This window comes from Hemitrygon akajei, chromosome 10 (assembly GCF_048418815.1).
Source record: "Hemitrygon akajei chromosome 10, sHemAka1.3, whole genome shotgun sequence".
Classification (NCBI taxonomy): Eukaryota; Metazoa; Chordata; class Chondrichthyes; order Myliobatiformes; family Dasyatidae; genus Hemitrygon; species Hemitrygon akajei.
In genome coordinates this window covers 146,742,112-146,763,179 of record NC_133133.1, presented here as the reverse complement: position 1 = coordinate 146,763,179, position 21,068 = coordinate 146,742,112, and the positions used below count along the sequence as shown (strand labels likewise).

At 42.0% G+C, this 21,068-nt stretch overlaps 2 protein-coding genes across 10 annotated transcripts in view; one reads left to right on the top strand and one right to left on the bottom strand.

Moving 5' to 3' along the window:
- Positions 1-21,068, top strand: part of cacna2d4a (calcium channel, voltage-dependent, alpha 2/delta subunit 4a) — a 370,881-nt gene that overhangs the window by 209,260 nt on the left and 140,553 nt on the right. The window lies entirely within an intron of this gene.
- Positions 219-21,068, bottom strand: part of lrtm2a (leucine-rich repeats and transmembrane domains 2a) — a 58,936-nt gene continuing 38,086 nt past the window's right edge. For 4 of the 5 annotated variants that reach the window (XM_073059280.1, XM_073059278.1, XM_073059281.1 and 1 more), the window contains 3 exons: positions 13,237-13,362; positions 2,571-3,161; positions 219-1,239 (listed from right to left, as the gene is read on the bottom strand). In XM_073059280.1, the coding sequence (XP_072915381.1) occupies positions 800-1,239; positions 2,571-3,161; positions 13,237-13,300 (1,095 nt within the window). In that variant the 5' untranslated portion in view covers positions 13,301-13,362 and the 3' untranslated portion in view covers positions 219-799. The remainder of the gene's footprint in view (positions 1,240-2,570; positions 3,162-13,236; positions 13,363-21,068) is intronic. The other variant, XM_073059282.1, reaches the window with a different exon arrangement.

Below are 21,068 nucleotides of genomic sequence, written 5' to 3'. Positions count from 1 at the left end.
TTAAACAGTCTTGAATCTTGCTTCACCATGTTGGCGCCATTGGCAAGATAAAATGAATGCACCTGATAAACTAGTTAACGAAGACATGAGTTTTGCTTTTTTTTCCATTTCAGATGGTTACTAATTTCTTTTTTAAATATCTGATCATTTTTATATTCATGCAGACATTTTGTATTTAGAAAATGTATATATTTAAAATAAATTCACCTTACAAAGAATAAGTTTCCAATTTTGGTTTTAATATTTTTGGTTAACAGCCTTGCAAAGTAATCAACTTTGTTGCTACATGCATTGGTACAACTACCTTAATCCTAATCGTATCCATTGGGTGTCTTCTTTTCAGACAATATATTTTTAGATTGTATGTTAAAACTATCCAGACAATGAAACAAACAAGATATAAAAATGCTTAAAAGGAAGCTAAAGGCTCAATTCTTGATCTCTCAATTAAAAAGAGTTGTTTTCATTCAAGGATTGAAATAACAATTCTGCCTTGATCTCTAAATATCTCTCAAATAAAAGGCATGCAATAAAGTTCTGAAGATCATCTTCTTTCTTTCTACGGAAGTCCATATATCAGTGACTTCCATATTCCCTGAAGTTCCAGAAACAAAACACAGCAGGACTTAAGCCTATAGATGCATTTGATTAGATGACATTGATTTTTTTCCCTGTACTTCAGTGAGAATTTAACATCAACACTTGTATTAGCACTGCAATAAGCACACAGAGGCCTAAACTGGAGAAAACTGAAGATGGTAGCTTTTTTTCCCATCCAAAGCATAGCTATCCTTGTATTTCATGCCATGGAAGAAGCTTGCTTTTGTTCCTCCTGCTCTTGCTCACCATCTCCCATCAGTGGCTGGCGCTTTTTAAGCTCCCGGTGGTATTTTGCCATCAAGGAGGCATATATGCAGCCATATGCTCCAGCAACCACCATCATGATGCAAACAATTCCACATAAGACTCCAGCAATGATGACTGTCCCAATGGCTCGCCTGACACTGGCTGGACGGTAACGTTGTCTTGCACAGTCTGAGGTATGAATGTACTGCGGCCTTGAAGTGATGAGTTCTTGCTTCACACAGGGAGGGGCAGTGACTGTTTTTTTATTTGCTGAAGATTTGTTTTCATCCTCTAATTGGATACAATAGTTGAACATCTCTATTGGAATTATTCTGAGATCTTTCCCTCGGAGGCCCTTTGGCAGGGAACATTCAATTCCATCGAGCTTTCCACCTAGTTTTAGGATTAGAAAAATCATTTAAAGAATTTAAGTCACTACACAATAATAACTTTACAAAATTATCATCTGCTTAAAAATTAGTTTAGCTTTACATTTTTTCAGAAATTATTAGCAATGAATTTTCTCTTTCCTTTTCACTCAGCCATATCACATTTGATTTTCAATTGGGAAGTGACACCTGGTTAATTTTGTACCTGTAGGTATGCAACATGTGAAATCCCAGGAACATAGTTCAGTATTTTTCATATTTTAAATGGAAGAAGAGAAGTTATTAAGTTGCTGAAATTAATTTATGTGCTATTCTCCACTGGAAACACCGATTCATAACAAAATCATTTACTGTCTTATTGAAATACCCTTTCAATAGGAGGCATAAGACAAAAATAAGTTACATTTCTATATCACCTTTGACAGAGTTATGTACTTTATTTCACTTTTCGATGGAACTATTATCAAAAAGCTAAAACTATACATCATGAAGTGATATATTAGCATAGGTGTTTAAAAAGTGCTTTATGTAACATTTTAAAGGATATAAAGTAGTAGAGAAAAGGCAAATTTTACAAAAGTGAATTCCAGATGTTATGACAAAGGTAGTTCAATGTTTGGTCAACCAAGGGTTGGCAAAAGGGATTGTGGAAATTCAAGAATTAGGGAAGCACTTTAAGCTCAAAGAGATGGATTAAAGGATGGTTCAAGGATGGAAAGAGTAGGGTCATAGGAGAACAAAGGTGAACACATTAAAATTGAGGCTTTGCCATATTAGGAGTAATGTAATCATGGCAAATTTTTGGTTATGTGAATAGAAGGTGGTACAGTGTTGCACAGTGTTAAATTAGTGCACAGAGATTTCATTAAGATAGTATTTCTGAATTTCTAAAGCTAACATAGGCAGGGATGAGAGTTTAGCAACAGATGAATTAAGGCATGTTAGGGAGAAGATGCATATCGCTTTGATGAAAGAATCAGAAACTGGTCTCCAAGACTAAACATTTTTGTTTAGATATTTACAGAAGCAAGTAGTGGTGCTGTCTAGAATCTGGATTTTGGGAAAGAGCCGGTCTTTGGTCTTCCTAATATTTATAAAGTAATCACAACAATGAATATTCATTGACATCCAATTGTTCAAGTCACTTTGCCTCACTGCTATACTGATTGTGATCATCCATTACAAAAGATAGAAATGAAGCTTGTTATTTTCCCATTTAGGCTCATTAATACATATATGCTTGAACTCAATTTTATTCCAAGTGATCTTGGAGGAATTAAAATTCAGCTCAGGGTAGCAAGTATATTTGTAGCTGTATTGATTTGTTCCACTCACCTTTGTACTGGAACCATTCCATCCAGTGTTTGAACTCCCTCAGACTGCAGTCGCACTCCCAGGGGTTCCCGCCAAGCAGCAATTGCTGGAGAACTTCAAGTGGCTCAAAGACCTCTCTTTCGAGATTTGGCATCCTATTCTCTTCCAAATTCAACCAGGTCAAGTTCTGCATTTCATCAAATAAAAGTAGTGGAATCTGAGAGAGGCCATTAACAGAAAGGTCTAACCTCTGCAGGCTGGTGGTTTTATAGAAGATATTTTTATCCAGGCTTCGAATGCTGTTGTTTCGCAAATTGAGGTCAATCAGATTCCTGATGTAATCAAATGCATCCGATGGTAGTTGGTCCAGGTAGTTGTTGGACAGGTCCAGCTTCTCCAATGTGGTAAAATTAGTGAATGTGAGAGCCTGGAAGGTTCTGAGTTTATTGTTACTGAGCGAGAGAAATTTAATGTTTGATGGAATGTCTGTTGGGATAGTCACCAAGCCAAGATTGCTGCAATCCACTTCGTAAGTTTTACAAGAGCAGTGTGTGGGACACGCCGACAAAGTGTTAATAATAGTAAGCATTACAAAGAGCAACAATGGTGGACCTGTGGAGGAGCAGAGACATAGAAATCAGAAATTTCAGTGGTTACTAATGAATGGTATACTGTCTCATAATGGAAAGGTCACATGGCATTTCCCTGGACATAGATCACTGAAGCAGTCAGAAACAAAAGCAACATGATCTAGATCAACAGACAATCACAGTGGGTATACCCTTACTCTTTTTCATTAGCTAAGTTCAGGATTGAGGATTCAGGATTGTTCTTTTCTCAGAGAAGTTAGTAAATTTGAGGAAGTCTACATTGATTCCTCGTGAGTCTTGCAGCACAAAAGTAGCCCCTTCAGAGTCTGTGCTGACCTTCAAGCATTGATTTACACAAATCCTTCTCCTCAGGTTCCCATCAATTCCTTCCATATTCCACCATTCACCTTCTAGGGGCAATTTACAATGGCCATTTCAGTTACCAGCACAAACGTGTTTGGGATTTGGGAAGCTGAAGTACCCAAAGGAAATCCATGTAGTCACAGGGAGGAGGTGCAGTCTCCACACAGGCAGTATCGGAGGTCAGGACTGGACCCTGCTCATTACAATTGTGGGGTAGCAGCTCTTTCAGTTGTGCCACTTTGCCACCTAGAGTGAGTATCTTTCACAAAAAGTTTACTCGCATAAAAAAACTACTGTGGAAAGATAAAAAAGAGGGTTAAAAATTCAACCCTTAGCTATTGAATTCAAAGGGCTTATGGTTTGGGATCATTTTCAACCACTTTGTGATTACATAAAACAGATAGAAATTACAGAAAGATCAGGTGGGTAGAGAATTTGTCCTCTGAGATCTCACCTAAAATTTGATCAGAACATACCAGACAATGAGAGAAAATTTGAACCTTGAGGTTTGCTGCTGCTTCATTAACCTAACTGGGATTTTTCTTTAGCTGTAAAAACAGATCGTTACTGGCTGAAAGTAAATGGTTAGCAGAACAAATATGACCTACATTGATGATGAATTTCACTCATGTCCTCCAACAGCCTCCTCACGGGACTACCATGTGCAAGTTTCCAATTGGCATTTTGAACAATACTAACCCTTAATTTACTTTCCAAATGAAAGCCTCAAACGTTCACTTGTATGCTTGAGTGAACAAATCAACAAAATCTTGGAGCTCAGCTTTCAATGTGAGTACAAAAATAAGTTTTGTTGCTTACTGCAGTTCAACTGCGGAGATTCACTTAATTTTAGCTTTGGAGTGTAGGTTGAAGTCTTTCCTATTCGTTCTGGAGATTAGTTCCACTCCTAGAGGAAGCTGAAGATTAGGGCAATCTTATGACAAAAAAAAACGGACTGCAAAAAGCATTGGGGCAATGCTTAACATCGGACTTCACTGTGACTTTTTTTTATCTGGAAGCTTGCTGGTTAATATCATGGAGCAACAAATGATGAAAGCAAATTTGTCTGCAATTCAATATAAAGAGGATGTTGCACAACCCCTCTCAATTCATGGTCTCAGTAGCTTAACTGAGGTTAGGGAGGTTATGCATATTAACTGGTGCTGCCTTCTGCACTTTTGTTTGTGTTGTTGACAAAGGGTGAAGATCATATCTTTTGAGTCTCTGGATGGACAGGATTCACACTGTGATTTGAGGTGAACCTCTGACAACTGAGTAATAGGAATACTAAATAATATCTGTATCAGCCCTGCACATGCAAGCTCCTCCCAGTCTCCACCCAACTAGCAGGAGTCATCCAGCACTTGTTTCCAATGCATCACCTGCAGCCTATTTGAACCAAGCTCTCATCCACAATCCGTTCACTTATACAAACTAGCCAGCCTCAACCAGTTGCTCTTAGCATTTAGTTACTTTGTTTCCTGTGAGTTTAGTATCGGTTCTTTCTTCTTTGTGGCCCCCTCATGGCTTATCATTTTGCAGTTTTTCGCTGCTAAATCATCTCCATTGCTCTGCTCTGGGCCATGTCTCTTCTGCATTTCCTGATAGAGTGAGTGAACCATCAATGACCCAGCAGAGTATGCCCATCTAAAGAAATTCGTCCATCGAATGAACACACAATCCAGAAGTAGTAGGAAACCATTGACCATCTGCCTACCATTCTCTTCCAAATCTCCATCTTGCAACAGTCACCCTACCTCTGAGCCCTGGATTACAGTTCCCAAACACTTTGACAGATCTCCAACCCAATGCTACAACTTCCTGTCCCAGTCCAGCCATCTCTGTATTCTATGGACTGAGACAAGAAAGTTTGTATCATGTCTTTCTTGACTGAGCAAGCTCTGACCTGGGCCACAAATAACTAGGGCAATAAAACCACCATTTTCAATAAATCTGAGGAAATCGCCACTGAAATGCTTCAGGGTTTCGACCATCTGGGTAGTGGAATGGAGGGGGGAGGGAGCGGATCGGATACTTCACCTGCTCTGTGCCGGAGTACCCTGTGGAATTCAGGACCCTCTCCAGTGGAGAGCAGCTGATTGTGGAAGTGCTATTGGCCTATTATTATCATGGCTTCTTGGAGTACTTGAAAAATTAGTTGTCTACCTAGGAGATGCCCACAGATCTCAGAAACCTCATCACGCAGGCCTCCATATTGACAAGCTTCTAATGGAACAACACTCCAGACCATCAGCCAGAATCCCACTTCCATTCCCAGACTACAGGATCCTTATCATCAACACCTTCAAGACCCATGCATTTAGGGAGAGCACCATTAACCTCCACAAGAGCATGAGCATAGAAGGCTTGGTGGATAAACAACTTGTGTGCTTTCTGCAGTACCACCAATCACCCACGCATCAAATGGCCACTGCACCTGGGAAAAGGCACCACCAGGCTGAGGGACCTCCTATCTGGTAAGCTCTCCCCAGCCCTTTGTTCTAGCACCATAGTCCACCTTACTCTCTCTGTCCTCCACCACACCTGCTGGCTCTTTGCACACAAGAGGCTCTGGTGGTTTCTAGTGCAACAGGCAACTTTCTGGACCGGGTTCTGTACGTGCAGCTTGGACTCTCCACTGAGCCCATCTCTTACCCCTTTGGCATCATAGCCATTGACAGATGTCCCTTAGGATCTGGAATAGTCAGACTACACACATGGTCTGTGCACATAAGCATTGGAGAACACTGCAATTCCACCCAGTTCCTCCTGATCAACTTACCCAACACTCACAAAATGCTGATGGAACACAACAGGTCAGGCAGCATCTGCCTGACCTGCTGCGTTCCACCAGCATTTTGTGTGTGTTGCTTGAATTTCCAGCATCTGCAGATTTCCTCGTGTTTACCCAACACTCACTCACCTTGGGTTACCTCTGGATGTCCAATCATGGCCCTTACTTCGCCTGGTCATCTGGTTCACTGCTGAGCTGGGAACCCACTTGCCTGCAACCTCAGTTGACCTCACCCCATAAATCCATGGAGATGGAGGAAACCTTTGACGCCACTGAACTCCACAGGAATACCATGACTTAGCCATCGCTTTCAGTAAAAGGGAGACCAGCACCCTAGCATCTCATAAACCACACAACTGTGTGATCGACTTCCTTCCAGGCATCACCCCTCCCTGAGGTTGTCTGTTCTCTTTCTCCTCCTGAGACCCAAGCCATCACCAAAGCACTCAAACATCCCAGTCCCCAGCCGGTGCAGGATTTTTCTTTGTCAAGAAGAAATGTGGGTGTTCATCCCTGCAATGTCTACTGTGGACTCAACAAAATCACCATTAAGAACTGCTCTCCACTCCCCTTGCTGGATAGTGCCTTCGAAACACTCCACAGCGCCTAGGTCTTCAAACTGGATCTACAGACCACTTACAAACTGCCAGCTGGATGGGTGGAAGTCAGCCTTCATAACATCCACTGAACACAACAAATACCTGGTGAAGCCTTTTGGACTTTCCAACAGCCCAGCTGTTTTCCAAACCTTCATCAATGAGATCCTCCCAGACAACATCCTTATCTCCAATGAGCCCAATACCACATCTCTGATGTCCTATCAGTCCTTCAGCATCTCCTTCAAAACCAACTGTACTGCAAAGTAGAAAAATGTTAGTTCCACACCCTAGTCATTTCCTTCCTAGGCTATGACCTTTCACTCCAAGACGCAAGCCTAGAAAGTACACCTGTTGCTTGGCTGTGACCATACTCCCTCTAGTGGCTACAGCGCTTCTTGGGCTTCTCCAACTTCTACCACCAGCTCATTAGAATCTACAATCAAATCATCGCTCCTCTCACCTCCCTCACCAAGTCACTAATGGATAACCTGGTCTGCTGTCTTGGATCTCACTTCCGAGTCGCTTCACCACCACTCCCATTCTCTGCCATCCGAACCCCTCCTGATCTTTTGTGGTAGAGCTGGAAGCATTTTGACATGGGCACCTGGGCCATCCTCTCCCGGTGCAGACCAGATTGTAAGACATGCCCTTATGCCATCTTCTCACGCAACTTCAACTCTACACAATGTCATTATGGAGTAGGAGACAGGGAGCTACTCACCATCAAATGCACCTTGGAGGAATAGAGACATTAGCTGGTGGGAAACACTGAGCCCTTTCTGACCACCAAAACCTCATATCCATTCAAAAGACCCATCAATTCAACGCATGCCAGCTCACTGGGCCCTGTTCTTCAAGCAATTCCACTTCACCATCTCCTACCAACCCAGCTCCAAGTACACTAAAGCGGATCCCCTGTGTGGCAGTTAGACCCAGCTGAAACGGAGACCCTCAGCCTATTATTCCATCCTCCCAGATCCTTGTCCCAATTGTCTGGGACCTTGAGAACCAGATCTTCCAGGCACTCAGTTCAAGCTTGCTCCAGTGGACATATCTGACAACTGCATGTATGTGCTGGTGGCTGTGCACTCTGAGGCACTCCACTGAGCCCACTCCTCACCCCTCTCTGGCCATCCAGGCACAGGACGGACTCTGTTTTGTCAGTTCTGGTGGCCTACCATGATCACAGATGCATATCAGTTCATCGCTGCCTGCCCTCAATGTGCCCAGTCCAATTCCTCCAATCAGCAACCCTCTGATGGTCCCTCAAAGTCCATGGCCCCACATTGTCATGGATTTCATCATTGGTTTGTCATCTTTCAATAGGGCCACAGTGATCAGTGACCAATGGTGGACCAGCTCTCCAAGGTGGCCTACTTCATTGTTTCCATCAGCCACTGAGACAGCAGACCTGGTTCTCCAAAACGTAGCTTGCTTCCACAGCTTCCTCCAGGACATTGTGTCAGACCGGGGCCCAGAATTCGTCTCCCAGTTCTAGAGGGCCTTCTGCTCCCTCCAGCACACCTCAGTGAGTTTGTCCTCAGGCTATCATTCGCAGACCAATGGACAGGAAGAAAGAGTCAATCACGCCACCTCGAATTCTTCTCCAATGCTTCACCACCTCTAATTCTTCTACATGAAAGAAGTATCTGCTCTGGGCCAAGCTGTCCCACAATTTACACACCTCCTCTGCCACAGGGTATGTCACCATTTGAAGTGCTTCATGGCTACCTACACTGTTGTTCCCCATGGAAGAACCCAACGGTGGATGTCCTGTCTGGCTGGGCCCTGGCTCGCCACTGTCGGAATGCTTGCAGGAGGGCATGGAGAGCTATTCTAGTTGTCAACCGTGTCCACTGTTGCCTGGCTTACTGCTGTCAGCATACAGCCAGATTACACTGGCTATCCACCTCACTTCTACCACTGACTCCACTTCTACCACTTGCACACTGACTCCTGCAAGCTTTCACACCAGGTCATTGGTCCACTCAAGATTACCCATCGCATCAGTCTAGCCATTTACCATCTCCAGCTGTTGCCGTCCCTCAGGATCATACCTACCTTCCACGTGTCCTGCCTCAGGCCCGTTGTCTCTGAACCCACATGACTCTACACCTCCAGAATTTAGAATACTGGAAGGTGGTCCAGTGTACACAGTTTGCCAGTTGATGGACTCACATTGATGTGGATGGGGTGTATAGTACCTGCTCGACTGGGAAGAGTACAACTTAGAGAATGCTGTCTGGTTACATCTTGGATCCATCACTTATTGAGGAGTTCCACCGGACCCATACAAGTCGTCCAAGGGCACCAGGGGCCAACCATGGTGGGGGAGGAGGGGATCTTGTCATGAAAACATGAGTCATCTGCCACTCATTCCCAACTCATCACCTGCAGCCTATTTAAACCCAGCTCTCATTCACAATAGTTGTTCACTCATATGAACCAGCCAGTCTTAACCAATGTTCCTAGGCTTCAGTTACTTTGTTTCCTGTATGTTTAGTTTCTGTTCTCTCTTATTTTGTAGCCCCCTATGGCTTGTTCTTTTGCAGTTGTTTATTAAAGTTATCTTTCACTGCTAAGTCATCTCCACTGCTTTGGTTTTGGGTCAAGCTTCTTCTACATTTCCTGACAATCTGTACAGTAAAACTCCAGTAAAGCATTGATTGCATTGTTTGAAAATCCTGATAGTCTGACATATGGTTCGCTTAGTTTAGTGTTTGAAGCTCAGATTCCAGCTCATATTGACTTTCAGCTGGAAATCTTCAAGCAACCAACACTTCTACCGATGTGGTCACTAGGAAATACAGTGGAGTCCACCTACTCCCACGTCATGCAGTTTCAACACATTGTCTGGCCCTGCATTTCTCTTTATTTAGTTATATTCTGTTTTAATACAGTATATTTCTAAATACTTATTATTATCCAATTACTGGTGCTTAAATTACAGTTGTAGAACTGCTGAGAAATATAGGAAAGGGGGGGGGTTAAAAGGAACTTACCCACTTTTACCTGAAGAGAGAACTGAAGTCGTATCAACTGTAGTACAAAAGGCTAGAGGAGATTTAATAGAGATTTTAAAATTATGAAGGTTTTATGATACAGAGAGAGGGAAATTGGGGTCAGTAATGAAGAAGTCATGACTGAAATTCACAAAGAGATAGATATTGGAAGAAGATTTTCATCAAAGAGTACTGTAGTTATAATAGAAATCTTTAGTATTAAAGCAGGCCTTAGTACCCAGAGATTCCATCTACAATACAGTTTGTCATCTTTTGTATAAGGGTGCAAAGACAGGCTGAAGAAATGAGAGATAACTACTTGAATGGGTCTGATTCTTTCGGTATTTATATTTAGATGAATTGGCAAAATAGATAATTCTTTGCTATCCTAAAAAATTAAAATTTGAAATGATGCAGAGATTTCCAAAATACCAAAGGCTTTGTGATTTCTGTAAGACGCTATTCAGGTATTTTATTTCCACTCGAATGTTGTGTGAGTCATTGAGTGAAATGAAAGAGTCATGCATCTTGAGGAAAATAGCTGACACCTACTTTGCTGTCAAAAGAGTAGAGAATTAGTTCCTTCGGGAAATGATCATCATTTTATTTAAAGAAAATTCAATGTCTGGTTTGCTTTCAATTGTGCATTTGTAATTTAGTATTGAAAAGACTGAGTTCTCTGACATTCTAGTGCTTAGCATCCTTCAATGATCTTGATTGTTTAATGTGCCAACTGGAAATAATTTGCCCTCCTATTAGATGCTTCTCTCTCCACCTCAATGTTGACCAGCTAATGAACTGTATAAATATGGTTGATGTTGGTCCATGGCCACATGTGATTATCTATCCCACTCACTCTCTCATGCTCTCGCTCTCATTCTCTCACTCTCTCTCACTCTCACGCTCTCATTCTCTTACTCTCACACTCTCACGCTCTCACACTCACTCACTCTCACATTCACTCTCTCTCTATCCCTTCCTCGTACTTCAACGTTTATTTTCCATATCTCATTTCATTTAATTCTCTCGATTCTTTCAGAGAAATTTCTTCTCATGCTAAAAGGTTTTAAAATTATAAAGTTTTCACATAAAAGGAAGAAGTCTATTTCCTGGGGTTGGAAGTCAGCAGTGAAGAATCTATCATCTCTAAGAGAATGAATGGAGAAGTATAAAATCTTCACAGATGATACTTGAAGTATTAAATGTTTTGTCATGAAAAATGATGCAGTGAATTTTGTCAATATTCATAACAGAGGACTATGGCTATGGAGAAGATTAGAACAATGTTACTAGTCCTACATTTTTATAACCTTTTACCCTCTATGTCTCACATATTTCACAGTACCATGTCCACTTGATTGCCTTTTATCATTTTTATTAGACTTTAAAATTTAGGAGTACGTTGGAGCAAAGAAAATGAAAAGAAATGTAGAAAAGATGTCACCTATAATGAAAATTATGAGTTAATAATATGTTTCTACTGATCCATGGACAGCCAGTAAAATTTAGAATTAATGCTAAAAGTGTACATAGGGAGTTGAAAGGATGTTTTCATAAAATTTTAATATGTAATGTTTTAGATAATAAGCTCTTAAGGTTTAGTTACTCATACATTCAACAGAGAGTTTGAGGAGGGAAATAATATCTGCAGAAAATAAGCAAAAAAATGCTATAGATAAGGCATATACAGGTATAGCAGGAAGATGACTAATGCATTGGTCATGATCTTTCAAGAATCACTTGATACTGGCATGGTCCTGGAAGACTGGTAGATTGCAAATGTCACTCCACTCTTTAAGAAAGGAGGAAGGCAAAAGAAAGGAAGTTATAGGCCAGTTAGCCTAAATTCAGTGGTTAAGAAATTGTCCATTATTAAGGATGAAGTTTCAGGGTACTTGGAAACTAATGATAAAATAAGTCGAAGTCAGCCTGGTTTCAGTAACAGGAAATCTTGCCTGACAAATCAGTTAGAGTTCTTCGAGGAAGAAACAAGGAAGTTAGACAAAAGAGAGGTAGTGGATGTCATTTACTTGGATTTTCAGAAGGCATTTGATAAGGTGCTACACGGGGCTGCTTAACAAAATAAAATCCTATAGTGTTACAAGAGAGATACTGGCTTAGATAGAAGAATGTCTGACAGGCAGGAGGCAGCAAGTGGGAATAAAGGGGGCCTTTTTCTGGTTGGATACCAGTAACTAGTGGTGTTCTTCAGGGGTCAGTATCGGAACTGCTACTTTTCACATTGTTTGTCAAAGATTTGGTAGATAGAATTGATGGCTCTGTGGCAAAGTTTGAGGATGATACTAAGATAGCTGGAGGGGTAGGTAATGCTCAGGAAGCAATGTGATTGCAGCAGGACTTAGACAAATGGTCAAAAATATGGCAGATGGAATACAGTGTTGGGAAATGTACGATAATGCATTTTGGTGAAAGGAACAATAGTACGGACTATTATCTAAATGGGGAGACAGTTCAAACATCAGAGGTGTAGAAGAACTTGGGAGTCCTCTTGCAAGACACCCAGAAGGTTAATTTACAGGTTGAGTCTGTGGTAAAGAAGGCAAATGTAATGTTGGCATTTATTTCAAGAGGAATAGAATATAAAAGCAAGGAGATAATGCTGAGGCTTCATTAGACACTAGTCAGTCTGCACTTGGAGTACTGTCAACAGTTTTGGGCCCCATTTCTCAGAAAGGACGTTTTGTCTTTGGAGAGAGTCCAGAGGAGGTTCACGAGGATGATTCTGGGAATAAAGAAGTTAACATATGAGGAGCATTTGGCAGCTCTAGGCCTGTACTCACTGGAACTTAGAAGAATGCTGGGGGATCTCATTGAAACCTACCAAATATTGAAATGATTAGATAGAGTGGATGTAGAGCAGATATTTCCTATGGTGGAGGTATCCAGAACTAGAGGGCACAAACTCAAAACTGAGGGGCAACCTTTTAGAACAGAGGTAATGAGGATTCTTTTTTAGTCAGAGAATAGTGAATCTGTGGAATGCTCTGCCACAGACTGGGGTGGAGGCCAACTTCATGGGTATATTTAAGGCGTAAGTTAATAGTTTGGTGATTGATCAGAGCATCAAAGGATATGGTGAGAAGGCAGGTGTATGGGGTTGAATGGGATCTGGGATCAGCCATGATGGAATGGCAGAGCAGACTCGATGGACTGAATGGCCTAATTCTGCACCTTTGTCTTGTGGTCCAATAGATCCTCTATGTTCATATGGAGTCTTCTTTTGTTCTCTCATCCTCTCTCATCATTATTCATGATAATTGCAGCCAACATTGAGAAATACATGCAACAGGGTAAATTTTAAGGATAATTAATACTCACTTGTCCAGGAGACCTTCCTTCCCTCCATAACAATTGTACTTCTCACAGCCTCCATCCTTAACATAATTTGTGTGATATGCTGGTTTCACTCTTAGAATTGTTGGTTCTTTTCTTGGGTCTGGTGTTCTGCAGAATAGGAATTGCAGTAATGTCCAAGGTCACAGCTCAGTGATAAAATTGCTTGGGTCTTCCAAACCAGGTGTAAATTATCTTTGTTACGTATAAGCAGTCATGTAATGAAATCAGTCAGATTTTTATAGCCTTTACCCAGTACTTAAGACTCTGGTGTAGAGTCAAAGTAACAATGAAAATCTGCGCTATCTCTGAATGCATGCTATTTATGATATGCTGAACCATCAGGAGGCAGCGAGCACTATACATGAAATGATTGATCACAGGAGTGCTGCAAGGGGGCTCACACTGTGTGGAAAATCCATCCTATATACAGTCTGTTCACACTTACCTTGTAGCAGTGAAGAAACTGGCTGAGATTTTGAATTTGTGTCTTATTTTAAGTTTACGCTTTTTTACAGGATGGCAAGCCAAACACTTACTAGCCATAACTGCTCTTGGGAAAATGTTGATGCTCTTCCTTCTGGAAACTGTGTAGTCCTGTAGGAGAAAGTGCTCCCACAGGATAGTGAGCTCCAATATTCGGAGCTAACAACAATGAAAAGTTGATGATACATAGATCTCCAATCAGATGCTGTGTGAATTGAAAGAGTTCCTGATATTGGTAGTGTTCTCATGCATCTGCTACCCTCGTATTCCTTGGTAATATGTAGAAGTTGTGGGTTAGGGAAATACTGTAACAGTAGAAGAGGTGAGTAACAAAATTACCTTTTATAGATAGTACACAGTGCAAACATAGTACATTGGCGGTCTAAGAGATGAACGTTTGGAATGGTGAACAGGTAATTGGGGCTGTATTGTGAGTGAAATTGGGGCTGTATTCATCAACATATTAATATGTTATAGTATTCCTAACCAATGGACTTTTAGAATCTAAAGCAACACACACAAATTGCTGGAGGAACTCAGCAGGACAGGCAGCATCTATAGAAATGATTAAAGTAGTCAAGGTTTCAGACTGAGTCCCTTCTTCAGCACTAGAGAAGAACAGGGAAGATGCCAGAATAAAAAGGTGGTGGGAGGAGAAAGAGGATAGCTTGAAGGTGATGGTCGAAGCCAGGTGGATGGAAAAATTAAATGATTGGAGAGAGGAATCTGATAGGAGTGGAGAGTAAACCACAGGAGAAAGGGAAGGAGGAGTGGACTCAGGGGAGGTGATAGGCAGGTGAGAAGAGGTAGGAGGCCATAGTGGGGAACAGAAGAAGAGGGGAAGAGGAGGTAAACATTTTTTTTTACCATAAGTAGAAATCAACATTCATGCCATCAGGTTGGAGGCTACCAGACGGAATATAAGGTGTTGCTCCTCCACCCTGAGGGTGGCCTCATTATAGCGCAAGAGGTCGCCATGGACCAATATGTTGGAACGGGAATGGGGGTCAGAATTAAAATGATTGGTCCTCGGGAAATTCCACTTTTGGTGGATGGAGCATAGGTGCTCTACAAAGTGATCCCCCAATTTACGACAGGTCTCACATTTGCAGAGGAGACCAAATCGGGAGTGCCAGACCCAGTAGAGGACCCCGGCAGATGAAGTTTTGCCTCATCTGGAAGGACTGTTTGGGGTCCTGATTGGGGGTGAGGGAGGAGGTGAATGGGCAGGTGTAGCACTTTGGCTGCTTGCAGGGTTAAGTGGCGGGAGGGAGATTAATGGGGAGGGATGAATGGACAAGGGAATCATGGAGGGAAAAATCCTTGTGGGAAGTGGAAAGATAGGGGAGGTAAAGATGTGTTTGGTGGTAGAATCCCTTTGGAGATGGTGAAAGTTATGGAGAATGATGTATTGAATGTGGACACTCATGGGCTGGTAGGTAAGGACGAGAGGAAGTCTTATGGTTAATGCAACGGGGAGATGGGCTGAGTGTGGATGCTGAGGAAATGGAAGAGATACAGGTGAGGGCAGCATCACCAGTGAAAGAAGGGAAACCCTCCTGATGTCCTGGAAAGGAAAGCTACGCCCTGGGAATAGATACGACGGAGTCGAAGGAACTGAGAAAAAGGAAAAGCATTTTTACAGGAGACAGGATGGGAAGAGGTATACTTAAGACAACCATCAGAATCATAAGGGTTATAAAAGATACCAGTCAACATTTTGTCTCCAGAGAGATTGGGAAATGGGAGGGAGGTGTCAGAAATAGACCAAGTGAATTTAAGGGCAGGGTGGAATTTGGAGACAAAGTTGATGAAGTTGACAAGCTTAGCTTGGGAACATGAAGCAGCACCAATGCAGTCATCAATGTAGAGGAGGAAGAGTTACCAGGGAAGGCTTGGAACATTGACTGTTCCATGTAGCCAATGAAAAGACAGGCATAGTTGGAGTCCTTGAGACTGTCCCCGGCTACCCCTTGAGTCTGGAGAAAGTAGCTGGAGCTGAAGGAAAAATTATTGAGGGTAAGGACCGAAGGAAAAATTATTGCTGGGTAACCATACACAGATTCCAATATATTTTGTCAAAAATATTGACCAAAAAGGTGAATTCCATAGGTGAGATGAGAGTGACATAAAGGTAGCATTTGAGTTTGTCATTGAGGAGCCCTGCTAAAAACTGAAGTCAATGGAGATAAAAAGGAAAACTCTTCAATGGTTGTAGTCGCACGTTGCATGAAGGAATGTATTTGTGTTTGTTTGAGATAAACCATCCCAGCCATATGACAACAATGACCACCTCCAACAAGAAGAACTCTTAACCACCCACCCTTCATATTCCTTTGATATACCATTGATCTGTGCCCACCATCAATATCCTGGCAGTCAGTGATGATTGATGACAACTGTGGCTTCAGGAGCAGTTCAGAGGCTTTGTATCCTGCCATAAGTGACACAGCTCCTATCACCACAAAACCTTTCCATCAATGCAAGGCACAGATTAGGAGTGCCATGGAACACACGCTTGGATCAAACAGCACTCAGCAAACTTGATACCATCTTGAGCTAAGTAGCAGGTTCTTCAGTACCAAGTTCAGCACTCTGGCCATTTGATCCCTCCAGCAGCAGTGCATAATGGCTGCATGATGCGCCATTAGCAAAATGCACTTTAGTTACTCTCAAAGCAGCCTTCACACCTATCACAGAATCATAGAGTCACAGAGTTGTACAACACAGAAACAGGCCCTTTGGCCCATCAGGTACTATCTGCATCAATACTATATATTAAGTCCACAGTCTTCTATGCCTTGACAATTCAAATATTAGTCTTGATGCTTCTTAAGAGTCTTATGCACCACAAGAGTCTCTGACTTTACCACATCTTATAACTGCACATTCCAGATTCCATTCACCCTCTGTGTGGAAAAATAGCCCCTGGTCCGTGATCCTCTCTAAACCTTCGAATTCTCACCTTAAATCTTATGCCCCAGGGAGATATGTACATCCATAGAAAAAAGATAATTTTTCTATCTGCTTAACTATCCCTCTCATAATTTTACATGTCCCTGTCATGTCACCCTTTAGCTTCCCTGCTCCAGGGGAAATAAATTCAGCTATTCAGTCTTTTGTTTTAACTGAAACACTCCAATCCAGACAACATCCGATATTTCTGCTCTGCATCCTCTCCAGTGCAATTGCACTAAAGTGCAGCAACCAGAACTGTTGGTCTAATCAACAGTGCAAGATCCATTCTTTTACTTCCAGTCAATCTGGCCTATGGATTCATTTACATAGTGAGCAAGAGATTGATAAAGGCTTCTAAAGTTCAAGAATCAGTGTCATAAATGGAGGCTTATAGTACAAAAGCATGGAAGTTATGCTAAAGCCTCAATTCATGTTGTAAGACTCAGGTACAGAAATCTGTCCAACCTGATTAGCACATTATAGAAAGGATATTAAGGTCTACAGAGAATGCAGAAACGTTTACTGGAAAGGTAATGATGATAGGGAATTTTGCTTAAGTGGAAAGACTTGAAAGCCTAGAATTGGTCTCCTTTGAGTAAGGAAGCTGCACGGGTGATTTCAGGCATGAAAGGTTTTGGTGGAGTAGAGTGGGGAAACCATTATTGCTCACAGGAGATCTAGTAATCAGATTCATTGCTTTGAGATAATTAACATGAAGAGGAGAGAAATGAGTGTAATTTCCTTTTGCACAGATATGCTGCCAAATAGTGGCTTCAGAGAGGTCATACTATGACAAGAGAGATGTCGAGCACAGAAACAGGCCATTCAGCCCAACATACACTGGTGACTCGGCACCCTTCTGAATTAATCCCATCATCCAGCAGTCCTCTATTCCTAAAACAATTGAAGTGCTTCCCAAGAATTTGTTAAATACTGTCAGTGACTCAGCTTCTACTGCTCTCTCAGGTACTTAACATTCTCTAGGTGAAGAACGTCCCCTTACCAAAGTCCATATCATCTAATTTTATCCACCTCTGATGTGGGAAAAAGCTCTTTGCAGCTTACTCTATTTATGCCCCTTGTAATTGTATATACCTCAGTCATGTGCCCTCTTAGTCTTCTGCATGAGGGATTACAGACCTAGCTTCACCAGTCTCTCCTCATAGCTGAACTGCTCCAACCCATGCAATATTCTGGTGAATCTCTGCACTCTCTCCAGTGCTATCACATTCCTGCTGTACCTTGGTGATCAGTATTGCTGTCAGCTGCTTTATGGCAAACTCATCATGATGCACAGATGTGGTAGTCTTGTCCCTGCTCCCCTGAACATCTGCCAGTGAAGAGCTGACCGTTCTACCTACCATGAGAGTTCACCATTGTTATTCTGACTGCAGACTACACCTTGCCTCAGGCAGACATCAAACTATTATTTGAGGAACAAAGTGCTCTAATCAACAAGACCAAAGTGGCGTACCCCTACACCTGTCACATTGTGGCAAGAGACTTTAAACAGACCAGTTTGTATCTCCTAACTACTATCAACACATCACCTGCAATCTCCAAGAACTCAAAACACTGGACCGTCATTATACCACCATAAAGAACACCTACCACTCCATCCCTTGCCTGCACTTTGATAAATTCAACCAGAGGACAGACAGAAATTGAAGAACATAGCACCAGTGAAGAGGACTACAAAGAACCAAATTTGGGATTGCAACAAGTCAGTGGGTTACCCCACATTGAAGAATTCCTCAGTAGATCTAAATGAAAACACTGCAGTTGTCACCGACTTTATAAGGACACATGTGGACTAATGTGAACCCACAAAAATATTTTGAGTCTTCCTTAGTCAGGAGCCCTAGATGAACTAGGAGATTTGTAACCTGCTGAGGGCTCGATCTGTGGTGTTTAGAGCTGGCAATTCAGAGTTATATAGGAAATCCAGGTCAAGCCTGTGGAAAGACATTGCAAGTGCAATGAGGCTACTTGAATTAAGCTGGAATCACAAATGAATGCTCGATAGCCATGGCAATGCTTGCATAATATTACTTCCTACAGGGCAAGGTTAATTAACAAAAATGGCAATGTCCCATTGCTCCCAGATGAGCTCAATGCCTTTGATGCATGCTTTGATAGGGTAAACTATGACACACCAAGACAATCCCCCACTTCTCCAGATGACCCTGCAATCTATTTATCTGAGGCTGATGTCCAGACATCCTTTGAGAGGATGAATCACACAATGGCATCTGATCCAGGTAGCTTATTTGGTTGATTGCTAAAAGATCTGTAAGGACAAACTGGGTGGAGTATTCATGAGTATATTCAGCTTATCACTTCTGCTGTCTGAGGTTTCCACCTGCTTCATAAAGGCATCTCCAAGAAGAGAGCAGTGATCTGCTTCAATGACTACTGCCTGGTTGTGCTTACATCAACCATAATTCAAAATTGTTTAATATTCAAGATTGTTTAATGTTATTTCCAGTGAACAAGTGCAAAGATAAACATAATAATGTCTACTCTGATCCGATGCAGCACAAAAAAACACAAAGGATAAAGAACACAATAATAATACTACACAAACACACAATGAATATAAATACATAAGGTGGTTTATATACATAGATTGATTGTATGTCTATAAAGTGATGACAGGAAATAATAAAATAGTGTAGGAGTTAGTTGGTGGAGGTGCTGATCAGTCTTCCTGCTTCGGGAGAGAAACTGTTCTTGAGTCAAGTTGGAAGAGCAACAACTTATATTCCATCTGGGTAGCCTCCAACCTGGAGAACATCAATTTCTTGAACTTCCAATAATGTCCTCCACACCTTCTCTATTCCCCATTCCTCTTTCACCTTATCTCTTTATCTGCTCATCACCTCCCTCTGGTGCTCCTCCCCCTTTTATTTCTTCATGGCCTTCTGCCATCTCCTATGAGATTCTCCCTTCTCCAGCCCTATATCTCTTTCACCAATCAACTTCCCAACTCTTTACTCCCCCCTCCCAGTTTCACCTATCACATTGTGTTTTTCCTCCTTTCACCCCAGCTTCTAACTCTGACTCCTCATCTCTTTTTCTTCAGTCCTTCTGAAGAGTTTTGGCCTGAAATGTCCAGTGTACTCTTTTCCATAGATGGTACCTATCCTGCTGAGTTCCTTCAGTTTGTTGCGTGGATTTCCAGCATCTGCAGATTTTCTCTTGTTTTTGAGTCTGGTGGTCATGGTGTGGATGCTATGTAGCCTCCTCCCTGATGGGAGCGGGATGTGTGGGATCCTTCATGACTCTTTTCTGGCACCTGTTTGTATGTATGTCCTTGATACATACATACTGGTAGGCTGGTTCCAATGATGCATTGGGGAGGTTTGACTACCTGTTGTAGAGCCTTCCAGTACAGTTTCCATACCAAGCAGTGATGCAGCTTCTCAGGATGCTCTCTATAGAGTGTCAGGATGCATCGGATGAGTATAGATATGCAAAGTCCAGCTCTTGTCAGCCTCCTCAGAAAGTAGAGACTTTGCTGAGCTTTCTCGACCGAGTGGGATGTGTTCTGGGACCATTTCTCATTGGCAGACCTCTGTCAGTGAGGATTGGTAACACCATTTTCTCACTGTCCATCAACACGGGTGTCACTCAAGGTTGAATGCTTAACCTGCTGCTCTACTCTTTATACATACATGATTGTGGGCTAAGCACAGCTACAATGTCTTACACAAATTCACAGATGATACCATCGTTGGACAAATCACAGCCAGTGATGAATCAATTTATTGAAGCGAGGTTAGTCACCTGGTTGGGTGGTGCTGCAACAGAAATCTGACTTCACGAAAGGAAAGGAGGGTGAAAATCTGCCGGTGTACTTTGGAGGTTTGACAATGGAAAGAGTCAGCAGCTTTAAATTCCTGGGCATTAACATATCAGATGACCTGTCTGGGCCTAGCACATGGATGCAATCTCAAGGAAGACACACCAGAATCTTTACTTTCTTGGGAGGTTAAAGAGGTTCAGCTTGTCATTGAACATTCCACTAAACTTCTAAGATATATTGTTGAAATTAATTTGAATGATTGCATCAAGGTCTGATACAGAAATTCAAAGGTGCAGGATTACAAGAAGCCCCAGAGTAGTGGACTCTGCCTAGTACATCATAGGGACATCGCTCCTCATCATCGGATATACTTACAGGATGAGTTGCCTCAAGAAGGCAACGCCTATCATCAAAGATTCCTACCAACCGAGCCATGCATATTCTTGCAGCTTCCAATTGGCAGGCGGTATAAAAGCCTGAAGTTTCTCACCACCGGGGTCAAGAACAACTACTTCCCTTTAACCATTCTGTTCTTGAACCAACTGGCACATCTCTGATCACTGCA